Source organism: Eucyclogobius newberryi, unplaced genomic scaffold (genome assembly GCF_026437365.1).
Source record: "Eucyclogobius newberryi isolate DKJ021-1_F unplaced genomic scaffold, fEucNew1.0.hap1 SCAF_12, whole genome shotgun sequence".
NCBI classification, from domain to species: domain Eukaryota; kingdom Metazoa; phylum Chordata; class Actinopteri; order Gobiiformes; family Gobiidae; genus Eucyclogobius; species Eucyclogobius newberryi.
The window spans coordinates 15,988,056-16,003,617 of NW_027315746.1; the positions used below are offsets into that span (position 1 = coordinate 15,988,056).

Here is a 15,562-nt window from a genome sequence, read left to right on the forward strand (position 1 = left end):
CCTCCTCCCTGCCCATGCACCATGAGAGGAGACGGGGGCAAGTGGAGAAAAGATGCTCTCAAGAGTAGCAAGCGAGCAGTCATTCCTATACATACAGCTATAAAAGTTGTTTATGGAACTTTGGTTTAGCTACACACGTCAGTACAGCAGATGAATACGCTCAGCAAAGTACAGTTTGTTTGGCATGGATTTTAAATTAGATGCCCTTCCAAATACAATCCTCTTTTTTCATGAAGTTACACTACTGTAAACATTTCAAAGGTGCACTAACTTATCTGTACGTCTTCATAGAGATGTTATGGCTTAAAGTCCCACAGTTTGACATTAAACCCATATCTACCTCAAGTGTTTTTATTGTAAAATATATTGGAAAAACAGGCATCCTTTCTGTGAACTCCACAGATCGTACGTTAAAAAGTGAATTATTAAGCATCATTTTGTCAAGTTTTCCTGCAACAAACAAGTAAAGCGCCTGAAATAAATATATAAAATGTTTTGATTTATTAAAGTGTGTGCTGAAAATTAGCCACTGTATTCCGACGAGTCTGTGACCTTTAAGTAATCCCCAACCATTCTGATAGCATACAAATGTGCAATAGAGCTACCGCCTTTAGAACATATTCTTTATCAGGACTAATCCTCTAAAGTCTTTCAAATTCTCAAATGATTCTGATTAGGGACCTCTTCTGAAAGACAAAGGTTTGTTTCATCAGTTAAAAAGGTGGACTAGTGAACAGGCTAAATCCTCTCCAACTTAAAATGCATTATTACTATGCACGGTCACACTAGCCGGCACATAACACAGCAGCAGCTAAGCCTCTGGGATGTTCTATAGTTTGAAATGTGAAGAAAAAAGTGCATGAGTCAAACACGAGTGTGCTGCTTCATTTTTTGGATGACCGGTCCAGCGCAGCGTGAGATGTTTTTCGAATTAGGCTCCTGTATTAAAACCCTCCACACACAGAATACTGAATCTTAATTTCTTACCCAGATGCAGTCTAATTGAAGATTCATGGTCGCTCAAAACGCTGCTCCACAATCGCGAATAATACAATCCAGTTTCCCCTTTTGTTTTACTTCATCTTTCACTGACGTCTGGGCCAGTACAAGCGTGGTGGGTATGCAAACGGCCGCTTGCAAATTTCACTATTCAAATCTGGCCTGGTTGAGCGTACGCTGCCGTTTGGCCTCAGAGTCATGACCACATGTTTAATCACAGACATAAGTGGGTCATCAGGCTGTGACTGGATGAAACTACAAACAGATTAGATCAAGATAAGATACTAAAATTACACATATGTCAGTGGCAAATAGAACATTTCCGAGAGCAATTTGGGATTTAAATGTAAACTATAATCTTAAAATGTGTGTAAATAGCAAGGTATGTGCAAGTAAACACGTACATTTTATGACAGCAATGGCTAGGACTGGGTACATTTATTTTCTAGCTGAACTGTCCAGCATTTCTCTAATGAATGAGTACATTTTGATTTTCCCCTTCATAAAGTGTGATGTAAAAGCTGGACTGTGACAAAACCAGACCACTACATGTTGTGTTCATGTCATTAAAAAACATTTTGTCAATCATAAACTTGTAAGAAAGAGCCAAATGAGTCACTATATGACACTTTGGGGTGGGAGCTGATTGGCTGTGCAAGGGAGTCCAAGGACATTTCCCTTTTTATCTGAAAAAGCTGTTCTAAAGCAGTTCTAAAGCAGTGCAAGTGGCTAAAAAGTAGAAATAAAACCGTGCATGTGAATGTACCAAACAATTCCTGAGATAAGAACAAGACAGATGCTATTTTCCCCTTTAATGGTTTGAAAATCAGGTTCCACAGCTTTAAGGGATATTATGTATGCTTCTTCTAAGAGGCCAGAGTTCACTGTGATTGGTTAAATCCACCTGTCACTCACTAAGACCCTGACTTGACAGAGGCTGACCGATAGACAGAGTAGATGGGAAAGTGCAAAGAGCTGCACTAAACAGAAAAGCCTCAGAAAGAAATCTTGATCAATGATAAGAAAATGAGATTCAGAAACGACATTTTTCTACACAAATTAAATTGCGTTGATATTGATTCGCTTTTTTCCAATTAGCTACTTTCCAGACAATTCCTCTTATAGTCTTAAACCTTTCTGTGAATCTTTCAGTGTTATCATTATTGTCCACGGTTGACAGTTCACTCCAAAACGTACACCGCCGGACACATTTTAGCGGATTCCTTACCACAGGATGACTTTTCTTCTAAACCATTCTCAAGCCTAAAATAATAACCGAGGCCACTAACTCAAAGCCACAGAGGCGCGCTGACATTTTCTGATCCAGCCGGCCTGAAAACTAAATGCCACATGAAGACCACAGGGCACAATTAGACTGCTTTACAGTGAGGAAGCGCGGGACACTACAATACACAACGCTATCGGACATTTTCTTTCATTTACCGATCTCGCTGCCCACCACTGGCCCATACTGACAGTTATTCTACCTTGCTAATTGCGCTAATGGGTATTTTGGGATGTTGCTTATAGCTGGTAAAGGCACAATCCCTCTCCATCTTTCTTCCATGTGTCTGCAGTAATAGCCACAGATTAGCAGTGAATCTTTGGTAATGCAATCAGTCGACAAACGCGTGATTGTCAGAGCCGCTCATTAAGACACAGTTAATTGTTGTCCTCGCACCGTTAAGGCTGAACAAGCTATGATTAAGTGCAGGCATGCAGCACACTGACGGGTCCAGGAGGTATGGCTGCGACGAGGCTTTGGGGAGTACGGCGATGTAAATCATATTAATCTGATAATGTTGATTGCAGTCACTTTTGAGAATACTTTTTATGTCATTTATATCAGTGTAATAAATAGCATTATAAGCTGTCAACCCTGATCAAGTTTCCATTTACTTGACGGAACAGTCATGTGCATGAGTCAGAGAATGTAACAAAGGCAGATAAGTGAGGCAAACGTGTCGAGCAAGTCGTTTTTGTAGCGGTGTGAGCAGCCGCAGTGTCGGGAGTTTGAATCCTGCGCTGATCATTTACATGACCTCACCCAGTGTCATCCTCATTTCACACTATATTATCCTGTCCATAAAGCCTTCAAAAATGTGACAACTATTCTAGCTTCACCACAACTCCTTCTGATTCCGATCGTAAGCAAAAACATAAATGCGTTTTTGAGATTTATCACACTTTTTCAGTCCGTTTTCAATGTTTGAAATCTAGTGATCTTGATATAGTGATACTTGAATACTTTCAGACTACATCTATGACTTGAATGTTTTACTTAATACCAAGCATGATCTAAGCCTGTAATTATTTTCACAACTTATGCAAACTACAATAATATAAGAAGATATTTGGCCTTCTGACTACCTGTAGAAAACAGGAGATGAAATTGATTCTAAATTCAGCAAATAATTAAAGTGCAGAGGAATCTGGGAAACACTTGAAGGAGCTTGTATACGTACCACTGTTTGAGAAACATTTATCTAAAAAATGCCATGAATGAGTTCTAATTTCTAGTCCACAGATAGAAAATAATGAACAGCTCTAAGCAGACAGAGGCCTGAGGAGAAGGAAGAAAGACAGAGTCAGACAGATTTGCCTTGTACTTCTATAGTGTATGTACAGCTGTATTTAAGCTTTAAATCTGAGACAGTGTCAGGATGTGCAAAACATGTACAAACATTTGAAACCCTTGATGTTTAACCATAGTGCCAGGGAACACTTGCCTTTGTCAGAATGCTCTCTTGTCCAATACGTGTCCAATACTTTACAAAGATGTGAGTCTGGACAACACGCACTCTGTCTCGCCACGAATTCAACTCAAACAGAACCTCGCTTCGCTCATTGATTCTGCAGAAATCCACAATGTTTTTCATTCCTCAGTGATATATTTTTCTCTTTCTTTTTTCCTTGTAAGAAGCCATATTTGTTTTGATACAGACAGGCCATGCATGTCCCTGATTGGCTAATCCACCTGTCAATCATGGCCAGGGTCAGGGAGATGAAAACGGTGACCAGGCAAAACATATTTTAAATATAATGCTGGATTTTCCAGACAAAAAAGACAAAAAATATATATGAAAAAATATATATACATCCAGTTTGAGTTGATGACATCACCATTTTGGAGTGTGCAGAACAAATATGCACCTGCTCTTATTCTCTATGGAGATATGAGCCCAGAGTCATTCTATCACTGTAATGCCAAAGATAGAAAGCTAATTTATCTTGTTTAATTTCACAAAGTGCAGGATGCGCAGAGTGCAACAATAATATTTCAATGATTTACTAACAAATAATAATAATTGTAAAAATATCATTTAAAAAGTGCCAAAACACAGCACAGAAACAATACACACAAATGATTAATCCTGTTATTGGACTCGCTTACATGAGAAGGCTTTTTAACCACTTTCTTAAACTTCATATTTCTAATAATATGAAGTCATAGCAGGAATTGAAAAGCCAAAAAGCCAAAAATATTTATGAAATATTATTTCTACTATCATAGCTTTCTGCACTGTTAATCAAGCAGGCATAATCTGACTTTCCCACAGAGTCAGATCAGAGAAAACATTGAGGAAAACTGTGCTGATTTGTGCGACTCAGAGTCTTATGACTTATCCACTCTCAGGTTTAGGCACTGAACCACTCTGACTGGATCCTGGCCAGGACCATGTGGAGGTCCAACTAGAACTGAACTGCAAAGGCAAATTATGATTATAAATGATGTTATATTTACTAATTTATAGTTCATAGTAGTTAGGGTTTTACTATTGAACAGATATATTTATATTTATTTAATTTGTAGTCAGTGGCTTGGTAAAGCCCTTAAGAGAGCAGAGTTGATCATTTTAACCAGAAGTAAAACTCAAACTGTTCAGAAAAAAGTGAATGGTTAAATTTCTGTTGAAGATCACAAACTAATCCAACAGGTCAAGACCCAGTCTTCATACACTAAAAGGAAATAGAAGAAATGGCAACAACAGCAACAGTGCAATGAAACTATCTTGACCTATAGATGTTACAATGGACTGAGGCTGACAACCAGGAAGATACAATAAATCATATATAAAATAAATGCATATTAGTCAATGTCAACTGTCATATTGTTACTGAAGCAGTGATTCAGTTGTTCACATTCAGTTCAGTTCTGCCCTGTGTTAATAAGAGCCCAACTAATCTTTTAATTTTAAATTTTAATTTTAACAGTGTTACTAATTAATTGACAGTACACTTCTTGATTCAGGAGTGTTTGTGTTCTCAGTGACTACATTTGGTGGAACAGAACCCATTTAATAAAGTCTAGCAATATATTTTAGGCAGGATTTGCTTATTTGTTGCAATTTCGTCGCCATATCAACATCTGCAGCCAACAGCTACTTGTTCCCACTAACCTGGCTCTGCCAGACCGATTTGTATCATTCTGAATTTAGTTCTATACAATTACAATCAGGACAGTCTCTTGGCAAATACTTTAATCTAATTTGTCAAAGTGTCACAACAGGAACAAGGCAAAAAAGCATTTTTTTTTCTTCACCATCCTCAAATACACGAAGTGCAGATATTTGAACGTTTTTAAAAACAAAATAGTCAAAGTCGCCATGTTTGTGTAGGTTTGTCCTTTTGAAAAACTACAATCCTGCGCTGTGATTGGTCAGAGGAATTCTCAAGAGTTTGAGAAACAAATATCACAAGAATGTATCTGGTGTGAGCCAGGTTAATGTAACGATGCTCTTTGTCAAAACCTTAAACACCTTCACTTTGACTGTCACTCAGCCATTCCCTGTGCAGCCGAGTGAGCAGCATCAGTATTTGATTTATGACACTGATAGTTGGTTAGTCTGCACTCGGCAGTATACAGTCTGCAGCAGGTGTGGGGTCATTAACTCCAGTTCACCCACATTAAGTATAGCAGTCAGCCACTCCGTTGATCACACTCACAAGCCCACGCAAGCAGTGCTCAAGACGACAAATGGAATGCACTCGTCATTAAAGCCGCTAATTACATCTGTGCTTCATGATACGTGGTGGTGCGCTTTAAATTGTTTATGTTCAGGTTGGCCGGAGGAGCAATGAAAACAGATGTACATCATAAATAAAGTGCAGGAAGCTTGTGTTAATAAGACAAACATGAATGGATCAGCAGATACATGCAATACTGAAGAGTGACAGAAAATAATTTGACACCACAAACACTTAATGCCTTAACCTTAAAATCAATGTTGCATATGGTAATTTAATTATGGCGACTGAACATTTCAAATCCTGCACATTATTAGTACAGTGTATATGTGAAATATACTTCACCAACTTTTGTATTTGGTGTTCAGACAGGCAATACAGTAGTTAATTTGTTAATCCCTATATTTTTAATCCTTATGATAATATTCCCATGGCAATCCATTGCAGAAATGTGCTAATACATGTCTGTAAATGTCATGGTTGAGACTCAAGTAGCATAAACTTGAAAAGACCTTAAAATGTAAGCGCAGAAATATAAATTCATCCCCCAAGACTAAAAATCTGCTCTTTTTGTAGATAAAAACATGAAAATAAATCATGCACATTTGTCTCCCATCTCTAATTGGTTTGTCATTCTCCACGGGGCAAAGCCGAGTGCGTGATTCTACTCTGCCAGTAAAAACCTCCTCCTGTGGGTAAGGGAGAAAACCCCAAACAAATGCCCTTCTCGTAATATGTGTGGATCCAGAATAGGTTTATACAGCCATCAGAAGACTCATGGCTGACAGGAATAAGGAAAGGGGATGATCAAAAAGTTCTATATCGACAAAAGCATTGAACGAAACCATCACCAAAACACGTAGACATGTTATGACCCCGAGCTTTGCATTCAAGTCAATAAAACACAATTGGATTTAATAAGCCACCATTAACTGTCTGCAGAACATAAGTACAGAACATAACCACATAGAGACTTGTCCATTAGAGTAAAGAGGAGGGAAAGGACTGGGCGCTAACACATGCACGCCCTCCCCACATCAGCACTCAACTGTTCTCTGTCTTCTTTGAATAAAAAGCATAACTAGATAAACATTTGATCCACTTTGAAACCACTCAGAATACATATATGACAGTGAACTTGGGAGAAAACTGTTTTTTGGTGATTTAATGAGTTAGCCTAGCTGCTGCTAAACAAATCTCAATTAATCCTTAATAAACAACATTAGTGGAGCTACAGGAAGAGTGGGAGGATGGGCTGATATAACCCGTTATTATCATGGCGAGGATAAGGCAAATAATACGGAGCATGATTCATTCCCTATAGCGCGTAATTAACAGGAAATGATTGCTTTCAAGATACCCATTTTCTTTATGTTTTGACACAATTTATAACTAGGGCAACTTTGAAACAGATAAGCGCATGTGTTGCTTTTGCTGGTCTCATTATACTGGATGAAACGCGTTACCATGCCTAACATGAATTATCCAGTAACCAACTGTATCTGCCTTATAAAATAAAAATAGTTGTTGCCTTCTTTTTTCTTCTTTCTTTTCTCTCTAGCCATAGGATATTTTGAAGCACTTTCTATTGCCGCCTCCAGCACATTACTGTCTTTTAGGGAATCAAGTCGTGAAGACATTTTGGTTTATCTGCCTGAAATAACATTACATTTCAGAACAACCTAAGCATGAGGCTATGTTCTCAGCTTGATAAAAATTGCAAGCTGAAAATTTAACTTACGCAGCTGAAGCAGACGGAGAAAGAACAGAAAGTCCCCTTTAATGACGACGGCCATAAACAGTCCAAATCACCAATTAACAGTTTGATAAAGTTTGTGGAAGGAACACTGTGTACTTCGTTTCTATCTTCTAGGTAGGTATTGGCTTTTGGAGGTTTTATGTTCAGCAAAACATCTTGATACTATGCTTTTAATTGGGATATAGTTTCAATTTGTCATAGAGCTGCGAAGAGTAATATGCTAATCTTGATTATAGTCAACTACAATAAACAACCATAGTCATACAATCGTAATCGTTATCTGGAATCTACAAACTATAAAACACTTTTTAAAACAAAGGCAGAAGCATTATTCTTTATTTGATTAATAACATAATTCGTCTTAATAGTCTTAATTTACAATAGTCGATTCATCAGAAAAACAAAAAGACTGTAATAGCCTTCATGCATAGATTATTATTTTACAGTTTGTAAAATGTACACTGCAATAAATAGATCTGAATTTTTATCATCATCATTACTGTGGTTTATATTTGACATATCTTTACAAATTTGGGATGTCTTTAAATAAAGCACTGACTTCTAGGTAAAAACTGTGGAATTAATTTGACCTGAAAACATGCACCGCTTTTAATATCACTCAACGCAGTGCCAGACTTTGAATAAACCTGGAAAACCATAACTAAAAGCTTTTAAAGTCGATTAAGCATAATATAACTCCTTTCCACAGTGCTAATGTACTAATAATGCCTTTGAGCCCATTTCTCTTCAGAATTTCTGTCAGAAAATCTTTATCCTTTATCAAAATGCCCTTGATTATCTCGACAGCGACATAAAAACAGCGTCACCGTCGGTTCACATTTTGACAGGATGGACAAGAGATTTTCAACTACTTTTCTTCTGCTGCTATGGCGACAAGCAGCTAATCAATACCCCAGCCTTACTTTGAGTGGATGTGTCATTGGATAGGGCGATATCGGGGACTATATTCAGTCACATCTCACATTATAACCAGAAGCTTTGACATCGCACTGAGCTCCAGGCCGTAGCAGATGTGTTGACGGTTCAGATGACGAACGATACGGCGACAAAAGCCGACAGACGTGCTAAATACGACGTCGAATGGCTAATCAATCACGTGTAAGTTGCAGGAAGCAGCAGGGGTCTCCAGACGTGACTAGGCACATGCAAAGAGCCTGATTGGCATTGTAGAGAGATATATGTACGTCGATGTTCAGACTAGGGCCCAAAGTAATAGGTAACAGGTGTAGTCACTTCATGCTCTCCTGACAGACCTGACCTGTTATTCATTCATATTGTAGAAGACTGATGACTTTTTCAACATGGCAATCTCAGCATTTCAACAAGTGAATGCTCTTGATTCCAAAACATACGTGGATGATTCAAGGATACAAATAGCTGCGTGGTAAAGTGAGTTCATACTTTGTAACGTAAATATAGCAAATGATTGTGACACACTGTGTAGAGCTACGACATAAAATAGTAAATAAAAGAGCTGTGGAACATCTGGATAAGGCTACTAATTGTCTGTTTGCTGTAACCCGAGCCAAAATGTTTCAAGTGGGTCGGACGATAGGCAAATTCTTATTTTTTTACTTTGAAGGGGAAAAAAATATCAAAATTTTGCCATTTTTTGACTCTCTATCAACCCGATCGGGAGACTAAATCTCACGATTTTAAGACCTTTCAATCGACCTTTTGTATGCCGCTATACTTTATTTTGGTAGCGAAGGCGAGCAGGGGGAACATGCGGGGGACACGGGCGCCGCCATGTTTGTTGTGATGACGTTGCTGGGCCTGTTTCAATCCCAGAATGCATTGCGTAAGTCAAATTTGAAAACACTGTGATAGAGCGTGACATGTACTCTGGACACTTCAGTGGTGCCGACAGAGGCAACCCAACTTGTAAAAGGCAATATAACGAGTGTTGTGCGTGCTCTGTTTTGTTACAGACTCATGTGTGGCGCAGTGCGTTATCAGTCCTTTGGGATGAAAGATAGGTTTACCAGCGTGATAAAAAAAAAATTCGACACAGCGGTTTAGGAAAGGCCGGTCGGTGAGTCCGCAAAATAATTGAAAAATAAAATATTTTGATGTTTTTTCAACAAAATGCTGATATTTGTTTTTCAGTCGGCTAGTTTCATACCGGGTCGGTCAGGTTACGGCAAACCTGACCGATTTTGCTCAGCCTAAGATAAATGCATTTAACGCATTATAAAGTCAGAATACTTTTGAATGAAGGCTAAATTTAATATTTACTGTTTTAAATTCTCCATTGGTTTGAAAATAGGCCAACTGAAAATACCATGTTATGTGAGGACAACATCCTGAAGGCTTTACGCAATATAACAGAATTTAATGCTATTTGGACACAACAAACCAGTCAAAACAATGACTTATGATCTTGAAAATACAAAAGGACCAATTTTCTTGAGTTTTCGCACAAGACCTTTTTTCTGTTATGAGTCCCATTAAAAAGAATTTCTGGCAACCATTAATAATGGATTTTTTAAAACCGAACACAAAACACAAGCATGCATCTGACTTGTATTATTTCTAGTTTGAGAAAATGCCTTTCACTCCATAAAGTATATCGAAAAATTTAATTAATATTATTGCCTTTACATTTGATTGTAGAAAAAGGTTCAGTTGTAGTCATCTGGACATCTGGAATCGAATAAATATCTGAGTTTCCGGCCTAAATTCGCAATCGACAAATACTCTTGGATGAGAGAGAAACGTCTTGTTTTTTCTAAGTCCAGATGACTACAACTGAACCTTTTTCTTCAATGGAACTCTCCTGGACGAATGAGGGACTACACCGATATACATTTGATTATTGAATAAGAACCATAAAGGAGCAAATGCCATGGACAAACATTTTTATCCAATCAGAGATGTTGTTAGATGAGAACCATGTGGAAACAAGTGCCTGTGAATATGCCTGACAGTTGGTTCTCTGCTGTCATAGTTTAATATCAGAGTGACAAAAGTGGGCCAGCTTTGAGTTAATTCAGAAGATTCAAAAATCGGGTACCGGCCCTTTAACCCACATAACAAGAGGATTTACCAAGGCTATAAACCTACTCCAAAATACTGGCTATCCATGATCATGTATCAAGTATTTAATGTGATTTCCAGTCAGAAAGCCGCCAAAAGTCCAGTACAGTGTATATTTCCTCTGATGCAATCCGAACAGTAAATGGTGTGTGCAGAGGCGAGCTACAACAACCTTGGCATTACCCCAGAAATAGAAACACTGAAATATTGCACACTGTAAACAAGTATGGGGGGATTTGACTAATGGCTGGCTTGACAAATAAATAACTTCACTGTGGTGCTGGATTATGAGTAAAATGACTCCAGCAGAGGCGAAGTAGTGACTAATTGTTTGTCCCACCGTTCATCAAGCCGCTAAAACTCCTGCATCATTGCCGCCCCATAAAAAAACGCTATGTAGATGCATATATGTACTTGACCTATTTTAAATATGAGAAACATGTACAATCCATTATTTTTCCAGTCTCAGCATCACTATTTTTATCCCGTGCCATCCGAGAGTACCTTTCTCCAGCTATACTTCACACCCTATAGTATTCAAGGACATTCTGTAGGCACCGCTCGCAGTGACGGGTACATCGGCTCAACCTTTGCAGAAATATACTGTAAAGCCGTGTTGGAATTTTTTGAGGTCATGTTACTCTCTAGTTTAAGTTCATGATTTTTTTTAAAAATGGAAGAATAATCAGATTTTTTGTCCGAACCAAGGGCAGGTTGACTCACAAAAAGATATGAAATTATATCAAGATATATTTTTAAGACATCATGTGGTGCATAATGTTCCACTCTATTGCAATAAGCATATCTATCTCCATGGAGACGAGCTGTTGATGCCACCAGGCCAAGTTACAGGTCAGTACTGGTGGAAGAAGTATTTTTGTTATGAAAGTGAAAGTACAGGTACATGACTTTTAAAATGTAAAAGTATCACACATAAAAATATATATTTAAGTATAAGTACTGAAGTATGTGTTTAAATGTTTTATTTTAGGGTCAAACGTAAAAGTGGGGTGATTTCTATTTACTTTTTTAAATGTTTTTTTTTGTTGCTGTTTGCATTAAACCAAGACTTGAACTCAAAACCTTGTGGCAAGTAAGTCATCATAAACATGTTAAAAACAACCCCTTGAACTATCCAGAAAGTACTTTACCTGCTCTAAGATGCAATGATAGCTAAGTAAACTACAGATACCTAAACAAATTGAAGTACAGTATTTTTACTTTGCAACACGTCAGTTCAGCTCTGTGGAGAGGCGACTCTGCTTATAGTGAAAAAAATATGTTCGGGATATTTCTTGCAGGTATAAACCCCCCATTTTCCAAACAGCACACTTCCTGGTTCGCAGAGGATAATACAATTTATATTGAGATGCAGAGAGCAGAAAGCGGTCTCCTTTTCACCTAAAGAGCTCCAAAATACTGCCATACTGTGGAATTACATACATGGAGGAGGTAGAGGACCCTCACCAGCAAAGTTACATACTCTATGCACCTTCACCTACTGGGGTGAGAAGAGACAAGTGAAACTTTAACACGTCTAATGTCACTCTAATGTCTAATGTCAACTTTCTGATTAAAAAAGCATGAAACGCAGATATTAAAGCAGAACTAAGTTACTCTGGAGATAGAGCTCCCTTGTGAAAATGCAATACAATAAAATGTTTATTTTTTCTTTATCATAATAAAATAGTATAATCACACGCACACACAAAATGTCACATTGCCAAACATAAAAAGAGACCCGGGGTTTCTCAGCCAAGTTGTTGTCGGGTCGATGTTGGCAAATGTGGCAAGACTGGTTTTCCGCCCAGAGACAGGAGGGGGCGACGACGGACAATTCCAACACCCCAAAATATACATATTTAACCATCACAGGGACTTGAAAAGACATTCAATTAAGTGATAATATTACTTAGTTCTGATTTAATATACATCAGGAGGTTGACTGACTATATTGAGATCACATACAGCAACCTACATGCTTTCCAACATACTACACCACAATCACTGCGAAGTTGTAACCAAGGCAACCCAAGATTACATTTCAGCTAAATCCCACCAGAAATCAGCTTATAACATGTATATTAAGATCCTTTCTGAGGTCTGAAACTGGAGTGGAGTGGCATGGAGAACATGGCAATATAACGTTCCAACATCACTGCGCACAGGGGGTCAAAACAGAGTGTTCCCTCTAGCGCCCCCTGCAGGTAAAACCCATGAAGACAGATGAGCTTGCTCTTTTATCCTCCTTGTCTAAGATAAACCAGAGCTCTTTCAGATTTTGACAAAATAAAGGGAAGCGACACGGAGCGGATGTGTCCTGCAGGCAGCTCCCAGAACAGCTCGAAATGTGCAGGCGACATATTTGTGACACGTCAGCTCACAAAGGCCCTCCATCATTCTGTTTACCCAGGGCCCTATTTATCATAAAAGCACCAGGGACATGATACACATTACAGCCTGCCTGGTAATCATATTTCATTTAGGGTTTGACTCCAAAACACACATACACATTTATACATGTAGTAAAGCTGCAAGGCTGAAACGTAACCCTATCGTATTTTGAATAGTCATAATTATAGCAAATAGGAACGACTGCAATTAGCAAGTAATCGTATACAATCTGCAAACAACAAAGGTTTCAAAGGTTGTCATGGATTAGGTTATAACGACTATCATTATTTTATTTTTTTATTTTTTTTACAGTTACAGCAAAATGCTTGGTATTTGACAAATTATCGTTTGACAAAAGAATTTGAAACTTTAAATGTCAACGTAAAATTAAGGGAAATGTTTTACTATACTTATTTAACTTTACTTAAATTTTTTTAGATATCACTCAAAACAATGAAATGTTGAGCCTATTAAAATATAGTTTACGGTAATATAAATCACATTTTTCCATTTACTCAAAAGTTACGCGCTCTGGAACATGTTTAAAATGCAAAAGTACACTGTAAACCGAATCTTGCTTTTAAAAATAAATAGCAAATCGCATCAAAAGTTTCTTTTTCAACAGTTATAGCTTGGTATTTCACAAATGACTGATTGTTTTGAGCATGACAAAACCCTTTGAAACTTTAAATGTCAGCGTAATACTGTATTATCTCTTGTTGCTCTGAAATGTTGTTTTAGTTCATATTTCAGTTTTCTCTCAAAAATGATCCTGGACTAGTGTCACGATTTAAATTGTCAAACTTGATTGAATACTAAGAACTATACTTGATTCTCAATATCGATTTTGAAACCACAATGAACATCCTCATGGTCAAGGTTTTAGACAATATATAGGCATTTTTAACACTAAATAATAGTGTTTCTTTGTTAAAAATTGTGTTCATACTGGTTCTGCGAAAGCTCCAGCAAGATCACTAAAACTGATCAGGAAAGGTCAAAAAGAAATTCTGTAAAAGGATTTTTTTTTCTGGAGTATCTGGAGTTTCGACACTAGCTTTAGCAAAGGTACACTGTAAATGGAATATTGCTTTAAAAATAAATTGCAAATCACATCAAAGTATCCAAATCTGTATTTTTTTTCTTGAACTCATTGGGCTCTGCACAGTACTGACCTGTTCTTTGACAGATGCGAGGATGGCAGAGGTGGTTTCAGACTCCGAGCCATCTCCGTTGGAGGCGTTCAGGACGGGGCTCAACATGGTGGCAGCGCAGGCAGTGTCAGACGCCACCTCAGGCACTGGCATACCTCCTGAAAACATAAAAAAAAAGCACTCTTACTATTCTGAAAGAGGCACTCACAATGCCAACATGTCAAATGCTGCTGTGGGAGAAAGAGAAAACATGCATAAATACAGAACTACTGCAAACAAGAGTTGGAATGTTTTCAAATATACTTCTGCTACTGCTGGAAGAAAGTTGGAATGGGCAAAAACAGCCACTGGAGGTCACAAGTGAGTGTATCTTGTATAAAAGTATCTTGCCTCTCACAATATAATACAAATTGCTGACAAACAACTTTATTTCAATAACAGATACATCTCAAAGTAGCAGATAGAAATAGGAAAGGTAAGTGAGGAATTATAAAACAATACATTCACTTGTGCAAACCAGATCACGCAGTCTTGCCCAAGGACACAAAAAAACAGCACTGGCTAGAGCTGGTATTAGGCACAAGGATTTGAACGAGTAAGACTATTTGGTGAAAAAAAAAAAAAAATACAGAAAACAATACAATACTTTCTACATTTGTGTGGTCTTGAATACATTTTCAGACAAATCTGTAATGGCAAAACAATCAGTGCCACAATAATAATTCATGCATGTTTGAGTAATCTAGTCCTGTGCACTATTTGAAAACTATTAGACTCATCTTTACGAACCATTAAATAATCTATGAACAAACATAACCAGGAAGAGGAGGGAGAGAACCAGGGACCAAACATTTTAATACTTTGATTTTTGGCGAATATGGCATTTTAAAAAGGTAACATGGTGCTCTATATATGTTGTAATATGTATAATACCCCCTCATTAAATTTGAAAAAAATAAAAAATAAAACAAATAATAAGAAATGGCTCCAATGTTGTCATAATATTAAAATGAAACTAATAAAAAAAAAAATACTCTATATACTATTTTCAATTCCACAATGACAATCAACGCAAAATAAGACTCTTTTTAATGTGACCACGTGATCTTATACTAGTTCTGATAAAGATCAAGACCCTTCTAAAAACCTCCAATTGTGTTCTAATTATCTGAGGTTATTTCAAGCACATACTAGATACTTGCACCATTTTGATTTGGGTATCGATTTT

General features: G+C 37.5%; 1 protein-coding gene across 1 annotated transcript in view; it reads right to left on the reverse strand.

Annotated features, from left to right (window-relative positions):
* The window catches only part of ctnnd2b (catenin (cadherin-associated protein), delta 2b), a 149,650-nt gene that overhangs the window by 98,025 nt on the left and 36,063 nt on the right, over positions 1-15,562 (reverse strand). The window contains exon 2 of the mRNA XM_072440958.1: positions 14,356-14,492. Within this exon, the coding sequence (XP_072297059.1) occupies positions 14,356-14,487 (132 nt within the window). The 5' untranslated portion in view covers positions 14,488-14,492. The remainder of the gene's footprint in view (positions 1-14,355; positions 14,493-15,562) is intronic.